Source organism: Phaenicophaeus curvirostris, chromosome 24, assembly GCF_032191515.1.
Source record: "Phaenicophaeus curvirostris isolate KB17595 chromosome 24, BPBGC_Pcur_1.0, whole genome shotgun sequence".
NCBI lineage: Eukaryota > Metazoa > Chordata > Aves > Cuculiformes > Cuculidae > Phaenicophaeus > Phaenicophaeus curvirostris.
This window is the reverse complement of record NC_091415.1, coordinates 2,061,985-2,078,240: the sequence shown is the minus strand read 5'-3', so window position 1 is coordinate 2,078,240 and position 16,256 is coordinate 2,061,985. Positions and strand designations below refer to the sequence as shown.

Below are 16,256 nucleotides of genomic sequence, written 5' to 3'. Positions count from 1 at the left end.
CCAGTAAATAGCCTGGTGTGTAACTGGTGTGCAAGCCAGTATATAGTCTGGTGTGTAACTGGGTGTGTAACTGGTGTGCAAGCCAGTCTATAGCCTGGTGTGTAACTGGTGTGCAAACCAGTATACAGCCTGGTGTGTAACTGGATGTGTAACTGGGTGTGCAAGCCAGTATATAGTCTGGTGTGTAACTGGGTGTGTAACTGGTGTGCAAGCCAGTATATAGCCTTATGTGTAACTGGGTGTGTAACTGGGAGTGCAAGCCAGTCTATAGCCTGGTGTGTAACTGGTGTGTAAGCAGGTGTGGGAAGGTAACTGGGTGTGTACCCGGTGTGTAACTGGGGTGTAAGCCAGCACAGCCCCCGTTTCAGGGCTCTCTGGGGCGCACGCGATGCTGCTCGTGGAGCCCAGGGACAGCGTGGGGACAGCCCTGGGCTGCTCTGCCTTCACCCCAAGCCCCCCAGTCCCTGGTTCCTGCTGCAGGCTCAGCACCCTGCTTGCTTTTTATATTTTAGGCTTTGCTGCCACCAGCTGGAATGATTATTTTTTATCACAAAGGTGGTTTTGAGGCTGGGGTTTTGCTCTTTCTCGCATCCCGCAGGGTTTTATCCCCTGTGGGCACCTCGCCACCCCAGGGTCTCACCATTTGGACCATGGATGTGAAAAACTGGAGCAACCAGACAGGATTTAAGTGTCAGCCTTGAGACAGGAAGGATAAAACCTGCTCCTGGGGCACCCAGGGAGAAGAAATAAGCTACAGGATTTAAAAGAATAGTGAAAGAAAGGCTAAAGGAGCTGGGTGTTGGACCAGGATCTCCCCCTGGGGCTGGAAGTGACTGTGCAGCCAGCCAGGAGAACTACTGGGTTAACTGGGATGTGCTGAAAGTCCAAGAGCTCCAAGGTCTCCAGTTAATTTGGCACAATTCAGTCATCGAGGTGTATGAGGGTTCCCTTCTGCACACACTTATGGAGAAATGTGTGAAAAAACACACAGCACAACCCAAAACCAATCTTTTTTGGGGGTGTTATAGAGTATTTTAATGATTTCCTTCCAGTCTGTCTTTCCCCTCACCAGCCCAAATCTGCTCACCCATTGGTGAGACCCAAAACAACAGGTACAGGTTGGAAGTCTCAGAAAACGCCTGAGTCTGAGTTTTCTGTCTTTGAAATAATTTTGTTTCAGGGTGGAGGGAGGTGATTCTGCCCCTCTATTCCTCTCTGGTGAGACCTCATCTGGAGTATTGTGCCCAGTTCTGGAATCCTCAACATAAGAAGGGGATGGAGCTGTTGGAACGGGTCCAGAGGAGGCTACAAGGATGATTTGAGGGCTGGAGCATCTCCTGTACGAGGACAGGCTGAGAGAGTTGGGGTTGTTCAGCCTGGAGAGGAGAAGCAGCAGTCCAGAAGCACCCATCCCTGCAGCTGGATGTGGGAAAACTCTGGGACCTGTAAATCCTGCAAAACAGCTCTCACAGATTGATGGGTCGAGCTAAACCGCCTTGGCATGCCCTGTGAGCACCCATGGGTGCTCCAAAGCACCTACCTGGAGCAGCTGGTGGCTCGGTGAAGTGGAACAGTGGTGGCTCATCCCAAATGCACCCCAGTGCAAGGGGCTGTCCCCTGTGCCGGGGTTGAATACTGCAAATCACTTACTTGCAGCACCTATTCTGCTTTATTGCATGTTTGCCCCATGCCCCCTGGGCACCAGGACAGCCTCAGGGCTGTGACTAGCCCACATCCAATGCAGCCAACGAGGTTGAATGCAGCCAACGAGGTTGAACGCAGCCCTGGATGTGGATCCCCATCTGACTTTGTCTCCCGTCTCCATCCTGCGAGCGAGGCTGCAGGCTGGCCGGAGCTCAGCACCCTTTGCTCTTCCCAGAGTCCATCCCGGCCGCAGCGCCCTGCGCGCCGCGGAATCGCTGCAACACTGGGAATTTTTTTGCTCAAGCAGGAAGCTGAAGCATTTCCTCCTGCCGCCACAGCTGACGCCTGCAGAGCGGGTTTTGCAATGCCATAGGTTTCTGCTCTGGGGTGGGGAGGTGCCTCTCGCCACCTTGCAGCTCGCTGAAGTTTGTTTGCTGCCTCTGTCAGGGTTGAGCTGCCAGGTCGCAGCGCCAGGGTGGGTTTTTTGGGCAGTGCCGACGGCTCCATCCATGCACAAACCTTCGCTCGACGCCGGCGAGGTAGGAGGCTGGTGGCTAAGGGGCATGTTCTGCGGCCGGCGAGGATGGATGAGCGCCGGAGCTTGGTGGTGGGGCTGGCTGAGGATGACCCGTGTGCTTTTCCTCCTCCGCAGCATCATTGCTGGAGATGCAGAGCACCCCAAACTACCTCTGGAGCACCGAGGACCTCCTGGGCCAGGGCGCCACCGCCTCCGTCTACAAAGCTCGCAACAAGGTGAGCGGGGGAAGCGAGGGGAGCAACCACCCCAAGGTCACCGTCCACCTCAAAGACACCATCCACCCCAAAGCCACCGTCCAACCCTTCCTCCTGCCTGTGCTCCTCTCTTCTCACCCTCCCAGGAGGTTCCTAGTGCCAGGGGCCGCGTTGGGTTGTATTTTCACTTTTCATTTTCTCCTTCCTTCCAGGCACCAGCTCAGAGTAGGGGGTCGAAGGCAGCTTTTGGTGTCCCGCTCCCCCGTGCTCCCACGCATCACGGGAGGAAGAAGCTGTTTGCGGGGGAATACCCAGAGGTTTTGAAAACCCCATCCCCAGCAATTTGCATATTTCATGCAAACACTTGCAGGGTTGGAATAGAGACTCTCCGCCTCGCCGGGCTTTGAAGTTTATTGAGCGAGCTGCCTCTGCAGGGCGCGGGGCACGAGAGGTGGTTTCAGGGATGGTTTGGAAGCTGCCCTGTGGGGAGCTGCAAGCCTCGACCCCAGCTATAAACAATTTATGAAGCTGAATAAACACGCTGCCCCGTAGCACGTGGGCTTCAGGGACAGGAAGAGAAGGATGTGAATAAAAGCAGGTTGCGTTTGCAGCGGAGAAAACAGCCTATGGGTTCAGAAACCATGTTTTACTGTCAGAGTGGTTTGCATCCCAAGTGGGATGTGGGAGCCGACAGAGCTGCTGAGGATGCGGGTGGCGTCGCCTCCCATTTCCTTTTTAATCTTTTTCCTCTTTTCCCAGAAATCTGGGGAGCTGGTTGCTGTGAAGGTCTTCAATAACGCCAGCTACCTCCGGCCCCAGGAGGTCCAGTTGCGAGAGTTTGAGATGCTGAGGAAGCTGAACCATAAAAACATTGTCAAATTATTTGCCGTGGAGGAGACGGTAAGTGGGACCTCAGCTCGGAAACCTGCTGTGCCACCTGGGCCAGTACTGCTGGGGACCTGGGCTGGGCTGCAGGAGGGGAGCTGTGGTCCTGGGCTGCCTTCTCCTCCCACCTCCCTCCAGCTCCGCACCAAGCCCGGGGGCGCTGGGGGCACTGGGTGGCTGGGCTGGAGCATGGATGTAGCCTGCTCTCGTCCCTGGCCAGGCACGTAGCTCAGCGGAGCCGTTCTCCAGCTCCGGTTTGTCCAAGCAGGAGAATCCTAGGGACCCACCAACCAAAGAAGGGGACCTGGCCCCCTCAGCTGGGACACGGGGCCAGCTGAGCCCTCACGGCTGCTCCGTGTTGCAGGGCAGCAGCAAGCAGAAGGTGCTGGTGATGGAGTACTGCTCGAGCGGCAGCTTGCTCAGCGTGCTGGAAGACCCGGCGAACGCCTTTGGCTTGGCCGAGTCCGAGTTCCTCATCGTGCTGCAGTGTGTGGGTGAGCAACCAGGTTGCTTCTCCCCTCCTCGGCCCATCTCCTACCTTTAAACAGACCCCAGCTCCAGCTCCACACACCAAAAACTCTCCTCCCACTTGTGCCCAGTGGCAGGGATGAACCACCTCCGCGAGAACGGCGTCGTCCACAGGGACATCAAACCCGGCAACATCATGCGGCTGATGGGGGAGGACGGGCAGAGCATCTATAAGCTGACGGATTTCGGGGCCGCCCGAGAGCTGGATGATGATGAAAAGTTTGTGTCTGTCTATGGAACGGAGGAATATCTTGTAAGTATGGACGTCACCACGCTGGAGTCCTGGGGGAAGCTGCTCCCCATCCTTCCATCCAAAGGGCAACTTAGAGAGAGCAGCAGTGACCTGGAGAACCCCAATGCGCAGGGGCCACGTATTTTGAAGAGGGAGGGCAGTATTTTGAAGTGGTCCAGGCAGTATTTTGCTTGGAGGATCCAGCAGTAGAAGAGGTCAGACCAGTCAGTTTTCAATCCCAGCACCCGAGGCTTGATACCCGACGGCAGCGCCACTCTCTGCTTCATCCCCGCAGCACCCAGACATGTACGAGCGCGCGGTCCTGCGCAAGCCGCAGCAGAAGGCGTACGGCGTCACCGTGGACCTCTGGAGCATCGGTGTCACCTTCTACCACGCTGCCACCGGCAGCCTCCCCTTCATCCCCTTTGGGGGACCCCGCAGGAACAAGGAGATCATGTAGGTACCGCGGCTGGCTGGGTGCATCCTCGCGACTTTGTGGTTAAAGAAGAGGAGGCAGGGTTAACACCTAGTTGAAATTTTTTGCCTTTTTTTGAAATGTTTACCCCCTTTGTATTTTTTTTTAATGCCTCTGAATAGTGTCTCTCCCAGCCCATCCCCGCTCTGCCCTTTCCCTCTTTGCTGTACCCAAAGGGAGGTCCTTGGCTCGTTTCGCCTGTGAGCGATTCCCTCTTGACAGGTATAAAATTACGACCGAGAAGCCTCCAGGAGCCATCGCGGGGGTCCAGAGGCAGGAGAACGGGAGCATCGAGTGGAGCTACGAGCTGCCCATCACCTGCCGACTGTCTGTGTGAGTGTCCCTGGCCGGGATCAGCTCCCACCACGCAGGGCACCGAGGCTGGAGAGGGCATCCCACCTCCGAGAGCATGGGAAGCTTTAACGAGGCAGAGGAGTCAGTGTGAACATCTCTTCTCCTGCTGCAGGGGGCTGAAGGACCAGCTGACACCCATTTTGGCCAACATCCTGGAGGCCGATCAGGAGAAATGCTGGGGATTCGACCAGTTTTTTGCAGAGACCAACGACATCTTGCACAGGATCGTGGTCGACGTCTTCTCCCTGCAGCAGGCTTCCTCGCATCGCATCTACATCCACTCCTACAACACGTAAGGATGCCGAGGCTCGCTCTCAGACTCTCAAAAGCGAGTCTGAGAGCTGAGCTCAGGAGCCTCAGCCCCTCATTTCAGTAGGTGATGTAGGGAGGAGCTCCTCTGCTCTGCGGTTAAACCAGATTAAAGCAAACAGGGTTCAAACCAGCCCTTGTGGGGGAGTGCGCTAACTAGGAGTTGTCAGCTCCTGGTGTGGCACATGGGAAACTCCAACGAGGTTGTTTGAGGGGCCCCGCTGACCCTCCAGGATGTTTTGCTCCAAGAAGAGGGTGACAGGCTACTCAAGCAATAGGAGTCTGAGTGCTCACCTCGTTGCTTATTAGTCATCCCTTCATTTCTTTCTCATTTCAGTACCACCAAGTTTTTAGATGAGGTCTTCAAACAAACAGACATAGTCCCTCACCATCAAGAATACTTCTTTGAAGGTCATCTCTATGAGTTGGATCCTAATCTACAAGCTCATAGTTTCTGCAGAACCACAGAGCACAACCCTCTGACCTTGCTGAGCACCGCTGAGCCACCAGAAGATGTGGTAGGAGTCCGATACAGAGATCGTGAGTATCTTTGGCTTGGAGACTGATTGTGGCACGCAGGGTGGGCGCCAGAGGAGAGATTTGCTTCAATTATTACCCTGATACAAGGTAATGGTTTGAAGCTGGAAGAGGGGAGATTGAGATGAGATATTGGGAAGAAAAATATTGCTGTGAGGGTGGGGAGGCCCTGGAACAGCTTGCCCAGAGCAGAGGTGGCTGCCCCATCCCTGGAGGGGTTCAAGGCCAGGTTGGATGGGGCTTGGAGTCCTTGATCCAGTGGGAGGTGTCCCAGGGGTGGAACTGGATGGGCTTTGAAGTCCCTTCTAAGCCAAACCATCTGTCATTCTATGATTCCACATTTCCAAAGCATCTCAGCGAGCTGCTCTAAGCTTTCAGCATCAGAGCAGCTCCCGTGCTTGAAACCCTGAGCGGCTGCAGGGTTTGCTTAGGTGGGTGTGAGATGTCCCTGTGGGTCTGCAGCCGCAGCTCAGGGGCTCCAGGCTGGCTCCCCAGAGCATCGTGAAAGGGTCATGGAAAGGGTCACTGGGCACTGAACAGGCTGCCCAGGGAGGGGGTTGAGTCACCTTCCCTGGAGGGGTTTAAGGGACGGGTGGACAAGGTGCTGAGGGACATGGTTTAGAGATTGGTGGGAACGGTTGGACTCGATGATCCGGTGGGTCCTTCCAACCTGATTCTACGATTCTATGACTCCTGTCTGTCTTTCCAGCTGCACTCGTGTTCCCAAAGTTTGTGCCCCAGGTGGATGTGGTGGCCGACTGCAGCGCAGCCAAGGTAAGAGGGGGTGTCCGCTCGACCCTGGGGATCTCCAGCTGTGGAGACGCAGCCGCCGGCAGAGCCCTTTGCTTTGCAGAGCGCGGTGGGTGCCGTGCACCAGACGCTGCGCATCGCCCTGGCCCTGTGGCGCTGCCGGGAGCTGCTGGCGAGAGGTCTCCACTGGGTGATGTGAGTGCCGGAGCCGCTGCCAGTACGGGTGGCGTCGGGGGGACCCATCCCTCCTCTGCACCAAGAGTTTCGTGTGCTACGGTTTCAACGGCTTGGGGTCTTCCAAGGAGCACAGGACCACCACGTACCCTCACGGGGCGCTGGGAGGGAGCCCAGCCCCACAGCCAGCGTGTTCTCTGACTCAAGAGACGTGTGCCAGGGGTTGGATGGGGCTTGGAGCCCCGATCCGGTGGGAGGTGTCCCTGCCCATGGCAGGGATGGAACTGGCTGGGCTTTGAGGTCCTTTCCAACCCAACCCATTCTGCAAAAGAACGGAGCCACCAGCTCCATCCTCACCCCCTGCCACTCATGGCCAGCCCTGGGATGGAGGTCGAGCTGCTGGGGAGCGTGTGTTGGATGAGCTGTTTTCTCTCGTGGCAGCGGGAACCTGAAAACGGAGTGCTCGAGGATTTTGGAGCAGAGGAGAGGGGCCGTTTCCATGCTCGCTTACCTGCAGCTCACTGAGGAGAAGACCCACGTGCTGTAAGTGTGGCAGCTTTGCAGCTGTGGGGCTGTTGCAGGCACTGGCGCTGCCCTGAGATAACACATGGGACTCTCAAAGGTGCCTGAATAATCAGAATTATGCAAAATTCCACGAATAAGCTGGTAGCTGGAAGGTGAGAGGCTTTGTCACTGTACGTGGGGGCTGTGTGAAAGGAGCCACTGTGGCTGTTTCTTCTTTTTGCGTCCGTTTTTAACGATCGGTGCCCAATTCCCAGATTTAGCCCTCACTCCCTAGCTCCTGCCATGGGGTTTTCAGGCTGTCACAGCCCGTGAGCCACAGAGTAAGTACGAGGAGGAGGCAGGGGGGTTACCAACAGCTGGTGGCAAAGGGAAAAAGAGCTGTTGCTGCCAGGTGAGTTAAAATAACAGGCAGGATGGCATCAGCTGCCAGGTCCGCTCTGGGTCCGGCCAGCATCGCTGACCCCGCTTCCCACAAACAGCCTCAGCTCCACTTCTGGGCTCTCCTGCCAGCTGCAGGGAGGAGGACAACATCCCATCTGGCATAAAGCTGGTGGGGATGAAACCAGCAATTTTGGAACCAATTGGAAACGGCAGGGCGAGTTTTCCAAGGATCAGCACCTTGTGGCTCCGATCCCGTACCCTGGATGCAGATTTATTGTCCAAGCGATCCACTGCCCGGCTTCCAGCATGGGGTGTGTTTTCTTCTCCCAGGTGATGGCTGCCTCTGCATTATAATCTGCTTCAAGAATATGTATTTTCTGACCTTCTTCAGGTACGAGGCTGTTCCAGGAGGCACCGTGGTGCCGGCTCTGAAGGATGTGGCCGTGGTGAAGACAAGGCTGCAAAAGGTGAGCCTCGACAGGACAAGGGGCAATGGCCTCAAGCTCCACCAGGGGAGGTTCAGACTAGATAGCAGAAAGAAATTTTTCACAGAAAGGGTCATTGGGCACTGGCAGAGGCTGCCCAGGGAGGGGGTTGAGTCCCCTTCCCTGGAGGGGCTTAAAAGATGGGTAGACGAGGTGCTCAGGGACATGGTTTAGGGGCAGATAGGAATGGCTGGACTTGATGATCCAAGGAGTCTTTTCCAACCTGGTGATTCTGTGTGGGGCTGGGGAGCATCCGCAACCGCAGAGAGCACTGCGATGGGACAACTCCAACCTCTCCTCCCCCTCCGCAGGTCGCCGAGGAGCTCTCGCAGTGCTCCCACAGCATCTTTGACTTCCAGGGGGTGCTGGATGGCATTTTGTCAGAGCTGGTGAAGCAGGGGCAACAAGTGCATGAGGACAAAAGGTTCGTAGAGCCAGATTTGCTGAAACCCCTGCCAAAGCTTTGCTCTTCTCCGCTGGATTGAGCAGACGCTGCTGCACAGCGGAGCACAGCCCCCTCATTGCCTCCCAGTTCCCTCCCAGTTCCTCCCAGTGCCCTCCCAGTGCCTTGCCAGTTCCCCCCAGTGCCTTGCCAGTTCCCCCTAATGCCCTCCCAGTTCCTCCCAGTTCCCCCCAGCGCCCTCCCAGTTCCCCCAGTTCCCCCCAGCACCCTGTCAGTTGCCCTCAGTGCCTCCCAGTGCCCTCCCAGTGCCCTCCCAGTTCCCCCCAGCACCCTGTCAGTTGCCCTCAGTGCCTCCCAGTGCCCTCCCAGTGCCCTCCCAGTTCCCCTCAGCATTTAACAGCCCTGAACACACACCCACCCCCCCCTAACTCTGGGTGACGTCCCTGGCGCAGACGTGGGCAGGAGCAGCGTCCCCCACTTAGAGCGTGTTCCGATTTCACCCCAAACCTGCTCGTTTCATCCCAACCTCACGCCTCCGGTCCCTCGATTTCAGCATCCAGCAGATCGAGTGCTGCCTGGAGAAGATGCAGCTGATCTACAAGCAGTTCAAGAGGGCCAGGACGTGTCTGCGTGAGTGATGGGAACAACAGCCCCGGGGACACGAGACGTGGGGCTGCAGCAGGAGCATCCCTGTGCTCTCAGGGTGGAAAAATGAATCATAGAACCAGATAATCATTTCATTTTGCCATCATTCCTGTACCATGAGAATTACCCCGGGCGCTGCAGCCCTGAAAAGCCCCCGGAGTGATCTCTGTGTGTTGTGAAATGCTGAATTGCTGAGGCAAGCTGGCTTATCGTTACACACAGCTCCTCTCCTTTCATCAAGTTGCACCAGGGGAGGTTTATTTTGGGTGTTAGGAAATATTACTGCACTGGAAGGGGCTGCCCAGGGTGGAGTCTCCATCCCTGGAGGGGTTAAAAAGCCGTGTGGCCGTGGCACTTCAGGACATGGTTTAGTCAGCGTGGTGGGGTTGGGCTGGATGAGCTCAGAGGTCTTTTCCAGCCTCAATGAGTCTATGATTCCATGGTTTATCGGGTTATGAACAGGATAAACGTGCTGATCACTGTCTTCTCTCCCCAGGGCTGAGCTACAATGAGGAGCAAATACACAAGCTGGATAAGTAAGTCCCAACCCTCTCCTCTTTCTGGGGAGAGGGACTTGCTGTTGGGCCAAATCCCTGCCTGAGACCATGAGGAATAAGCACATTTCAGGCTATTGCTCCTTCTTACTCAGTTTGTGGTTATGAATTTGTCGAGATGCTGATTTAGGAAGTGTTTGTGCTTTCGTATCTACTTAACTTGCCCTGGTAGTAAAGTGAGTGATGGCTTTTGTACCTTTAAAAATCCTCCTTTCAGTTTCCAGTGAAACCAGGGGAATTGAACAGGGACGAGATATACAACGCACGCTTCGATACCTACCAGGGATGGTGATATTTAACAGGCAGCTCCTTTATCTTAATTAATCTTCAGTCTAACCTTGGCTATTTGCCTTAAACTCCAAGGCAGAAACTCCTTGGAAGGGGATGGCAGCCAGGACATCCCTGACCGCATCCCTCTGCCCCCCGAAACCTCCCTCTGCTCTCCATCATAATTCAATATTGTTTTCTTTACAACATGAATTACTGCACGTCCAGTCCCTCCTTCTCCACTCGAGAGTCAGCTTTCAATCCAATGTGAACCGTGACGTTAATTTTCATACAGCGAAAGAAATAACAGCGTGCTCTCTTTTTTTTCTTGGTTTTAGGGTGAACTTAGGGCATCTGGCCAGGAAGGTTCTGTTGATTTTCCAGGAGGACTGTGTCCAGCAGTACCAGGAGGCTCTGGCTCTCCACAGCAGCAGGATGAGGTACCAGCACCTCCTCACTTTTGGGTCTCTAGCTTGTAGACCCTGGTGGGGATGGGAATGGGGCAACAACCCAGCCAAGGACCAGGTTTCTGAATGTTCTCTGCTGTCGATCGAGTGCTGGGATGCAGATTATGATGCTGGTAACTGCTGCTGAGTGACTCATAAAGGGGTAATAAGACCTTCAAGAAGCAGCTCTGTGTGACTCCTGGAGATCCTGCTGTGTGTCTCTGCCCTGTTGTTTGAAGGAGGTTTCATAAATAGCTCCCTGAATTTGCAGCTTGACTTCGAGCAGCTGGTTCCCTTGCTCCTCTGGCGGGGAGAGGTTATTTTATCAGGACCAAATCGCTATTGAGACAGAGAGATCTACTTATTAGGCGTGATTTTTCTGTTAAACGGCGTTTGGGGAGTAATACAACGAGCAAATTACCTCGCGGTGATGGAGCGCAACCCGCTGCCTGTCGCAGCTGCGAGGAGCGGGGCGAGGGGGAGGCACTCGGGGGAAGAGGACGTTGCAGAAATTGGATTTTTATGGCAAGGTGGCTTTTAGAGAGCAGCGTCCGCTGCCCTGGCCTGCCAGCATGGGAGAATGATAGTCTATGATGCCTTAGAATTGAACCTGGCTTTTAAGCTGGACTCTATTTATGTTATGGAGTAGCCCTGCATGGGATTTACTGGAGAGGGGGATTTTTAGGCTAGAAATTTGTTTGAGAAGCAATATCTGCTTTGCCCTGTCCTGCCCCGTCCCTGCCTTCTCCTTTTTCCAGCTGGTGGTTTCCACCCTGCGATCCCTCACCCGCAGGGAGGTTTCTCTTTGGGAGCAGAAGCTGTTGCTCACGGTCCCCTCGTGCCGCGTCCATCACAGGGCAGTGAAATCTTCTCTAGGTTTCAGTAGGAATTTAGTCTCAGGGTGAGATTCCTCCCTGGGGCTAGAGTCCCACCAAGTCCAGGCAGCGCAGGAGCCTCTTCTGCACTAAAACAGGGCTTTTACCTTTGCTCACAGGGAGGAAAAAAAGCTTCTTTGTGTTTTTCTGGAGTATTTTTGTGTCTGTTTTTCTGTCCTTAGGGAGAAGGCATTGTGACTCACAGCTGGATATTTTTAATTTATTGTTACTTCAGTTTTAATTGTCCTGCTTTGAGTGTCTTCCTGCTTGGGTTTGTGGCGCGCTGGCTGTTTTTCTAAGGGCTGGAGGTGGATTGTTCACCTTAAACATTCTTTTTTTTTTGTTTATTTTTAAAGCCAAACCAAACCTTTTTTTATACAACTCATGGTGTGCCTGGCACCCCCGGCCAGAAAGTCCTAAGTGGATTCACAGCCGAGGCTGGGGCAGAGCTGAGGGACACTGGCCACATCATCCTGGAACATTGATGATGCTGAGATGCTGCCTGCGTTGGGGTCTGTAGTGCTGCACGTAGAGACACTGACCACAGTGTGTGCCCCAGGGGGAGCTTTCGTGGCTTTCATATGGTTCAAATGTGCAAGGGGAGCTTGGGAAAAGCTGGGGAGTCACCATCTCTGGAGATGTTCAAAAGCGAGTAGACGTGGTACTTGGGGACATGGTTTAGTCGGCTGGGTGGCGTTGGGCTGAGGGTTGGACTGGATGGGCTTGAAGATCTTTTCCAACCTTAATGATTCCATGATTCTATGAAAATGCGATCCCAGGAACCTTTTTGAGTAGATGCTCAGCCCTCCAGAGGGAACAGGCAGCAGTGATGGGCTCGAGCTGGCTCTCATATAAGCAACACTTTCCCTAATTAATTTGCTATTAGTGTTGTTAGGATAACCTCCCTACGGTGGCTATTAGCAGAGCTGCAGTCCTAATTACAGTGCTGCTGTGATTCATTTGCACAGGATTTTAATTTAGATCCAGAATGGTTTGCAGAGAGTTAAAGCACAAAACATCATCGCCATCCACGCTGCTGCCGAACGTTGACTGGGAATTTTGTCATCATTTTTTTTTCTTTTTCTAGGAAAGTTTGTGAGATAAAGAAGCATCTGAAGAGGTTCAGCAACCACATCAGCACCTGCAGCGTGGAGATGATGGAATGCCAGCACTGCCTGCACAGCGTAGGTTCCTACAGATGCTGCTGCTCAGCTTTTCCCTGCATCTTCTTCAGTGGTTCCTCTCTCCCAGCACCAACCGCGTGTGTGAGCCCGTGTGATAAGCAGGGAAAAGCAGGAGTGGTTTTAAACAACTTATTTGTGGGTGATCCACGCTGGAGATGCCACTTTCCTCCACTGTGCAGAGCAAGGGATGGATAAACCCATGGCAGAGGCTCCCCTGGTCTCAGTGACCCCCTGGCACTGGGGAATCGGTACCCAGCAGGCAAGAGAAGGTAGTGGATGAGGTGATGCTTCACCCCCAGCTCTCATGATGATAGATGCTCTGGTCCTTTGGATGATTTGTTTGTCCTGCAGAGGAGGATGCGCTGGGTGTGACTTCACAGGTGTCATTTCTGCGAGTGCTTTGTCCCAGGGCTGCAGGGAGAACCCGGGGCTCGGACACCGCAAGCTGCCTGCAGGAGGGCTGCCAAGTCTCTCCCTCTCTGCAGGCTCTGGAAAGGTTTCTCCAGATGGAGAAATGGAGTTTGGCCACAGTTCCTCTTGCACCTTCACCTGCCCAGCTGAGCCAGGCACGCCAGGAGATGGCTTTTCGGTGAGTCTTTTGGAAGAGGGCTTTGCAATGGTTTTCTCCAGCAGGATGAGGGAAGGGATAATTCCCCTGCTCCGCAACCCAAATTGTGTGCTCAGTTTGGGCCCCACAATACAAGAAAGACCTCGAGGGGCCGGAGCGTGTCTGGAGAAGGGAACAGAGCTGGGGAAGGGGCTGGAGAACAGGGGTTCTGGGAGCAGCTGAGGGGCGTGGGGCTGTTGAGCCTAGAGAAGAGGAGGCTGAGGGGAGGACTCATTGCTCTCTGCAGCTCCTGAAAGGAGGTTGTGGTGAAGTGGGTTTTAGGCTCTTCTCCCAAGTGACAAGCGATAGGATGAAAGGAAATGGCCACAAGTTGTGCCAGGGAGGGTTATTAGGATATTAGGAACTATTTCCTTCCTGAAGGAGTGCTGAAACCCTGGGAGATGCTGCCAAGAGCAGCAGTGGAGTCCCCATCCCTGAAGGGATTTAAAAGCCACGTGGATGTGGCGCTCAGAGACATGGTTCAGTGGTGGAGTTGGCAGTTTGAGGTTCACAGTATGATCTTAAAGGTCTTTTCCAACCTAAACGGATCTATGAATCTATCCTGATTCCACTGGTGGCCCTGCCGGGTGCAACCTCTGCTCAGTGACCCATGGGGCATCCCCGCCAGCTCAACCAGCCCCTGTGCTGGACGCGCTCGGGCAGGGAGCAGGAGGCTGAGCAGCACAAGAGTAAGGAGCTGGTTATGTCCCTGGCAGGATGCAGGAGCTCCTGGAGCAGATGAGGTCAGTGACTTGTGATCTCCAGTTCAACAACAGCATCATCGAGCGGTGAGTAAGAGGGCTTAGATACTGAATCCTGCCCCCAACAGAAAGACGTGTCCACGCTGCCCTGGGAAAGGGTGGTGGGTCTGGGAGGGCTTCCTGAGAGCCCATGGATGAGCTCCAGCGTGGGGAGCTTTGTCTGGTACCAAACACAACCACAGCTGCTCCTCGGGGAGGTTCACATGGGGGTTTTAACAGCATCAAATTTTCATCATGATCTGGCAGCAGAAGTGAGTTTATCTTTCTTGGGAGTTTAAGCATGATCTTCTGCAAATGCTATGTCATGTCTACACCCTCTTTCCAGCCTTTTTTTTTTTTTTGTGCTGCTCTTTCCTGCTCTGACTGCCGTGAAGAAGTGGATGCTTTCTCTTTCTGGATGAAAATGTGCAAACCCCAGCATCCTACTGCTGAGTTTCTCCCTCTGCAACCTTTTTAGGAGAACCTTAATACAAATCAACAATACAGACATGCCTATCAAAATGTCCAAGAGTTTCAGAGCAGAGCTTAAAGAAAAAAAGACATCAGTGATTCCCCTCAGCCCTGTTTTTGTAGGACCAGCTGTGTTGTGGCAGCACATCCGCAGCGAATAAAGGGATAAGGAGAGGGCTGGATCGCTTTTGCTGTGAAGAGCTCATCCCAAGAGATGCTGGAATAAGCAGGTGACCTTTCTCTAGCCTGAAGCCTCTGGTTTTGTTCCTGCAGGTTAAGCGGCGTTGCCCCCACTCCTGGTATCTGAGAGACGTGGTGAATTTGCAGCGACTGAAGCAACCGCAGCAGGGAGCACTGACAGCACTTTGGGTCCAGAGCGATGGAGACATTCGACGTTCGTGTTGGAGGAGCTCTTGGTGTCCATCCTACCTCTCTGCTCCAGCACTTTTGCACAGTTCACCAGCATTAGCTTTGACTGCCTTGTGAGCCTTGAGTCTTTGAAAATTTGAACAGATGTTGCGGGTTTTTAATTTCCTTTTAAAAAGTGCTTGGAGGGCTTCGTGTTTTTCTAGCTTCCACGCCAGTTGATGAAGAGGAAGAGGTGAGACAGATACGTTACATTTTGCCTTCTTATTCATTTAGGGATCAGTCCCACTTTTAACATACTTATTCTCCCTGAGGCTTTGTGGAGCAGGGCAGGAGGGATGCTGCAGGTGAGGGATGAGAGACCAGATTGACCCTAGGTGGCTCCAGTGCCCCAGGAGACCACAGCCTGGGGCAAGCAGGAGCTGCAGACCTCTGATCTCCAGCTCCAGGGCTTGGCCTCCAGCCCAGCTCCACGTTTCTGCTGCTGCTGGGGGTGGGAATGGGAAGCTGAGGAAGACTTCTGTTTTTCGGTCTGTTTCTATAAATGTAACTGTGTTCTGTGTTTATGCACACGGGGTGTGTGCCTTCTCCAAACAACCCTCTCCTGAAGCTGCTGCTCCATCTGCTGAACCTGGGGGTGCTACCGAAAGCCATGGCACAATCCAGATTAAAAGGCTCCCACGAGTCCTCTCCAGGCACAGCTCTGCAAAAGGAAGCAGGGATATTTCTTTTTCTTTTAGGTGAAAGATGAAAAGAAATTCTAAGTTGCCCCCCTGCCATTGTCATCGGTGACAAGCCAGGGAGGCAGAGCTGGGACAGGGATATGTGGGACCCGAGCGTGTGCTCTGTGGGGCTGTGGAGCTGGTCTAGGAAAGGCATGAACCGCACTTCACTCCTGTGGCACTTGCTAGAAATAGGATGGAGGGGAAACACATCACTCCGCACCTCATTGCCCCCCAGGAATCACACCAAGAGCTGTGGAAGGACCTTGATGCTCTGCACGGGGGTTGTATCCAGCCCTTTGTCGGGGGTGGGTGTTACACTCCCAATTTCCCACTGGTTTTTCGACCTTGGGTTTTAAGAAGAGCCATAATCCTCCAGTTATCAGCTGAGGCAGCTGCTCTCCAGCCGCGGTGTGTGGAGCAGCGATACGGGGAGCCTGGGGTCTCAGGAGTGTGAGCGCTAGATGGTATCAAGGAGCTCTTTGTGGGAAGGACCAGACGCTCTGCTCCTCCATCCACCTCTTCCTGCCTGTCCCCGGCATGATTTATGGGTTGTCACCCAGATCTCACACCCCACGGTGCAGAGGGGAGCAACATCCCCGGGCATTTACACCTGGGACGCTCCAGCCAGACCGATGAGCAGCATTTGCTTGGCTCTTCCCACCCCTCCCTGGCACACACAAGTGCAAACCTGCAGAAATCAGCGCCCTGGGCTCCCTGGAGGGGCTCCCAGCCCCCCAAACCCTCACCCTGGGACAGGACACAGCGCTACTGAGGCTCGTGGTGGCACCCAACGGCCAGGGTGACGCGCGAGTCCCTTCGCTCCAGTGGTCCCTGCGGTGGGAGGAAGGAAAGATTAGTTTCTGCGTAAAACCCTTCACTCCGTGTTTGCCTGGTTTCTGCTTGTGTGCAAACCTGGACTGGGTTAAAGAAGATTGGAGAAGGGATTGGGGAGCTGGGATGTT

At 54.2% G+C, this 16,256-nt stretch overlaps 1 protein-coding gene across 1 annotated transcript; it reads left to right on the top strand.

Annotated features, from left to right (window-relative positions):
• The first annotated feature begins 1,927 nt into the window (after nt 1–1,927).
• On the top strand, nt 1,928–15,308 carry IKBKE (inhibitor of nuclear factor kappa B kinase subunit epsilon). The gene is made up of 21 exons (XM_069875880.1): nt 1,928–2,183; nt 2,297–2,397; nt 3,136–3,276; nt 3,626–3,755; nt 3,861–4,042; nt 4,317–4,477; nt 4,719–4,829; nt 4,963–5,142; nt 5,497–5,699; nt 6,406–6,470; nt 6,550–6,641; nt 7,062–7,163; nt 7,918–7,993; nt 8,323–8,435; nt 8,968–9,044; nt 9,556–9,595; nt 10,219–10,320; nt 12,289–12,385; nt 12,871–12,974; nt 13,709–13,780; nt 14,477–15,308. Exons 2-21 carry the CDS (start codon nt 2,311–2,313, stop codon nt 14,508–14,510), a joined length of 2,169 nt encoding a protein of 722 aa, XP_069731981.1. The 5' UTR covers nt 1,928–2,183; nt 2,297–2,310; the 3' UTR covers nt 14,511–15,308.
• Nucleotides 15,309–16,256: the final 948 nt, after the last annotated feature.

Coding starts and splice junctions, on each gene's coding strand:
- IKBKE (XM_069875880.1), top strand. CDS start 2,311: ATGCAGAGCACCCCAAACTACCTCTGGAGCACCGAGGACCTCCTGGGC. Junction 12,386..12,870: donor GCCAGCACTGCCTGCACAGC/GTAGGTTCCTAC, acceptor CCCTCTCTGCAG/GCTCTGGAAAGGTTTCTCCA. Junction 13,781..14,476: donor AACAACAGCATCATCGAGCG/GTGAGTAAGAGG, acceptor TTGTTCCTGCAG/GTTAAGCGGCGTTGCCCCCA.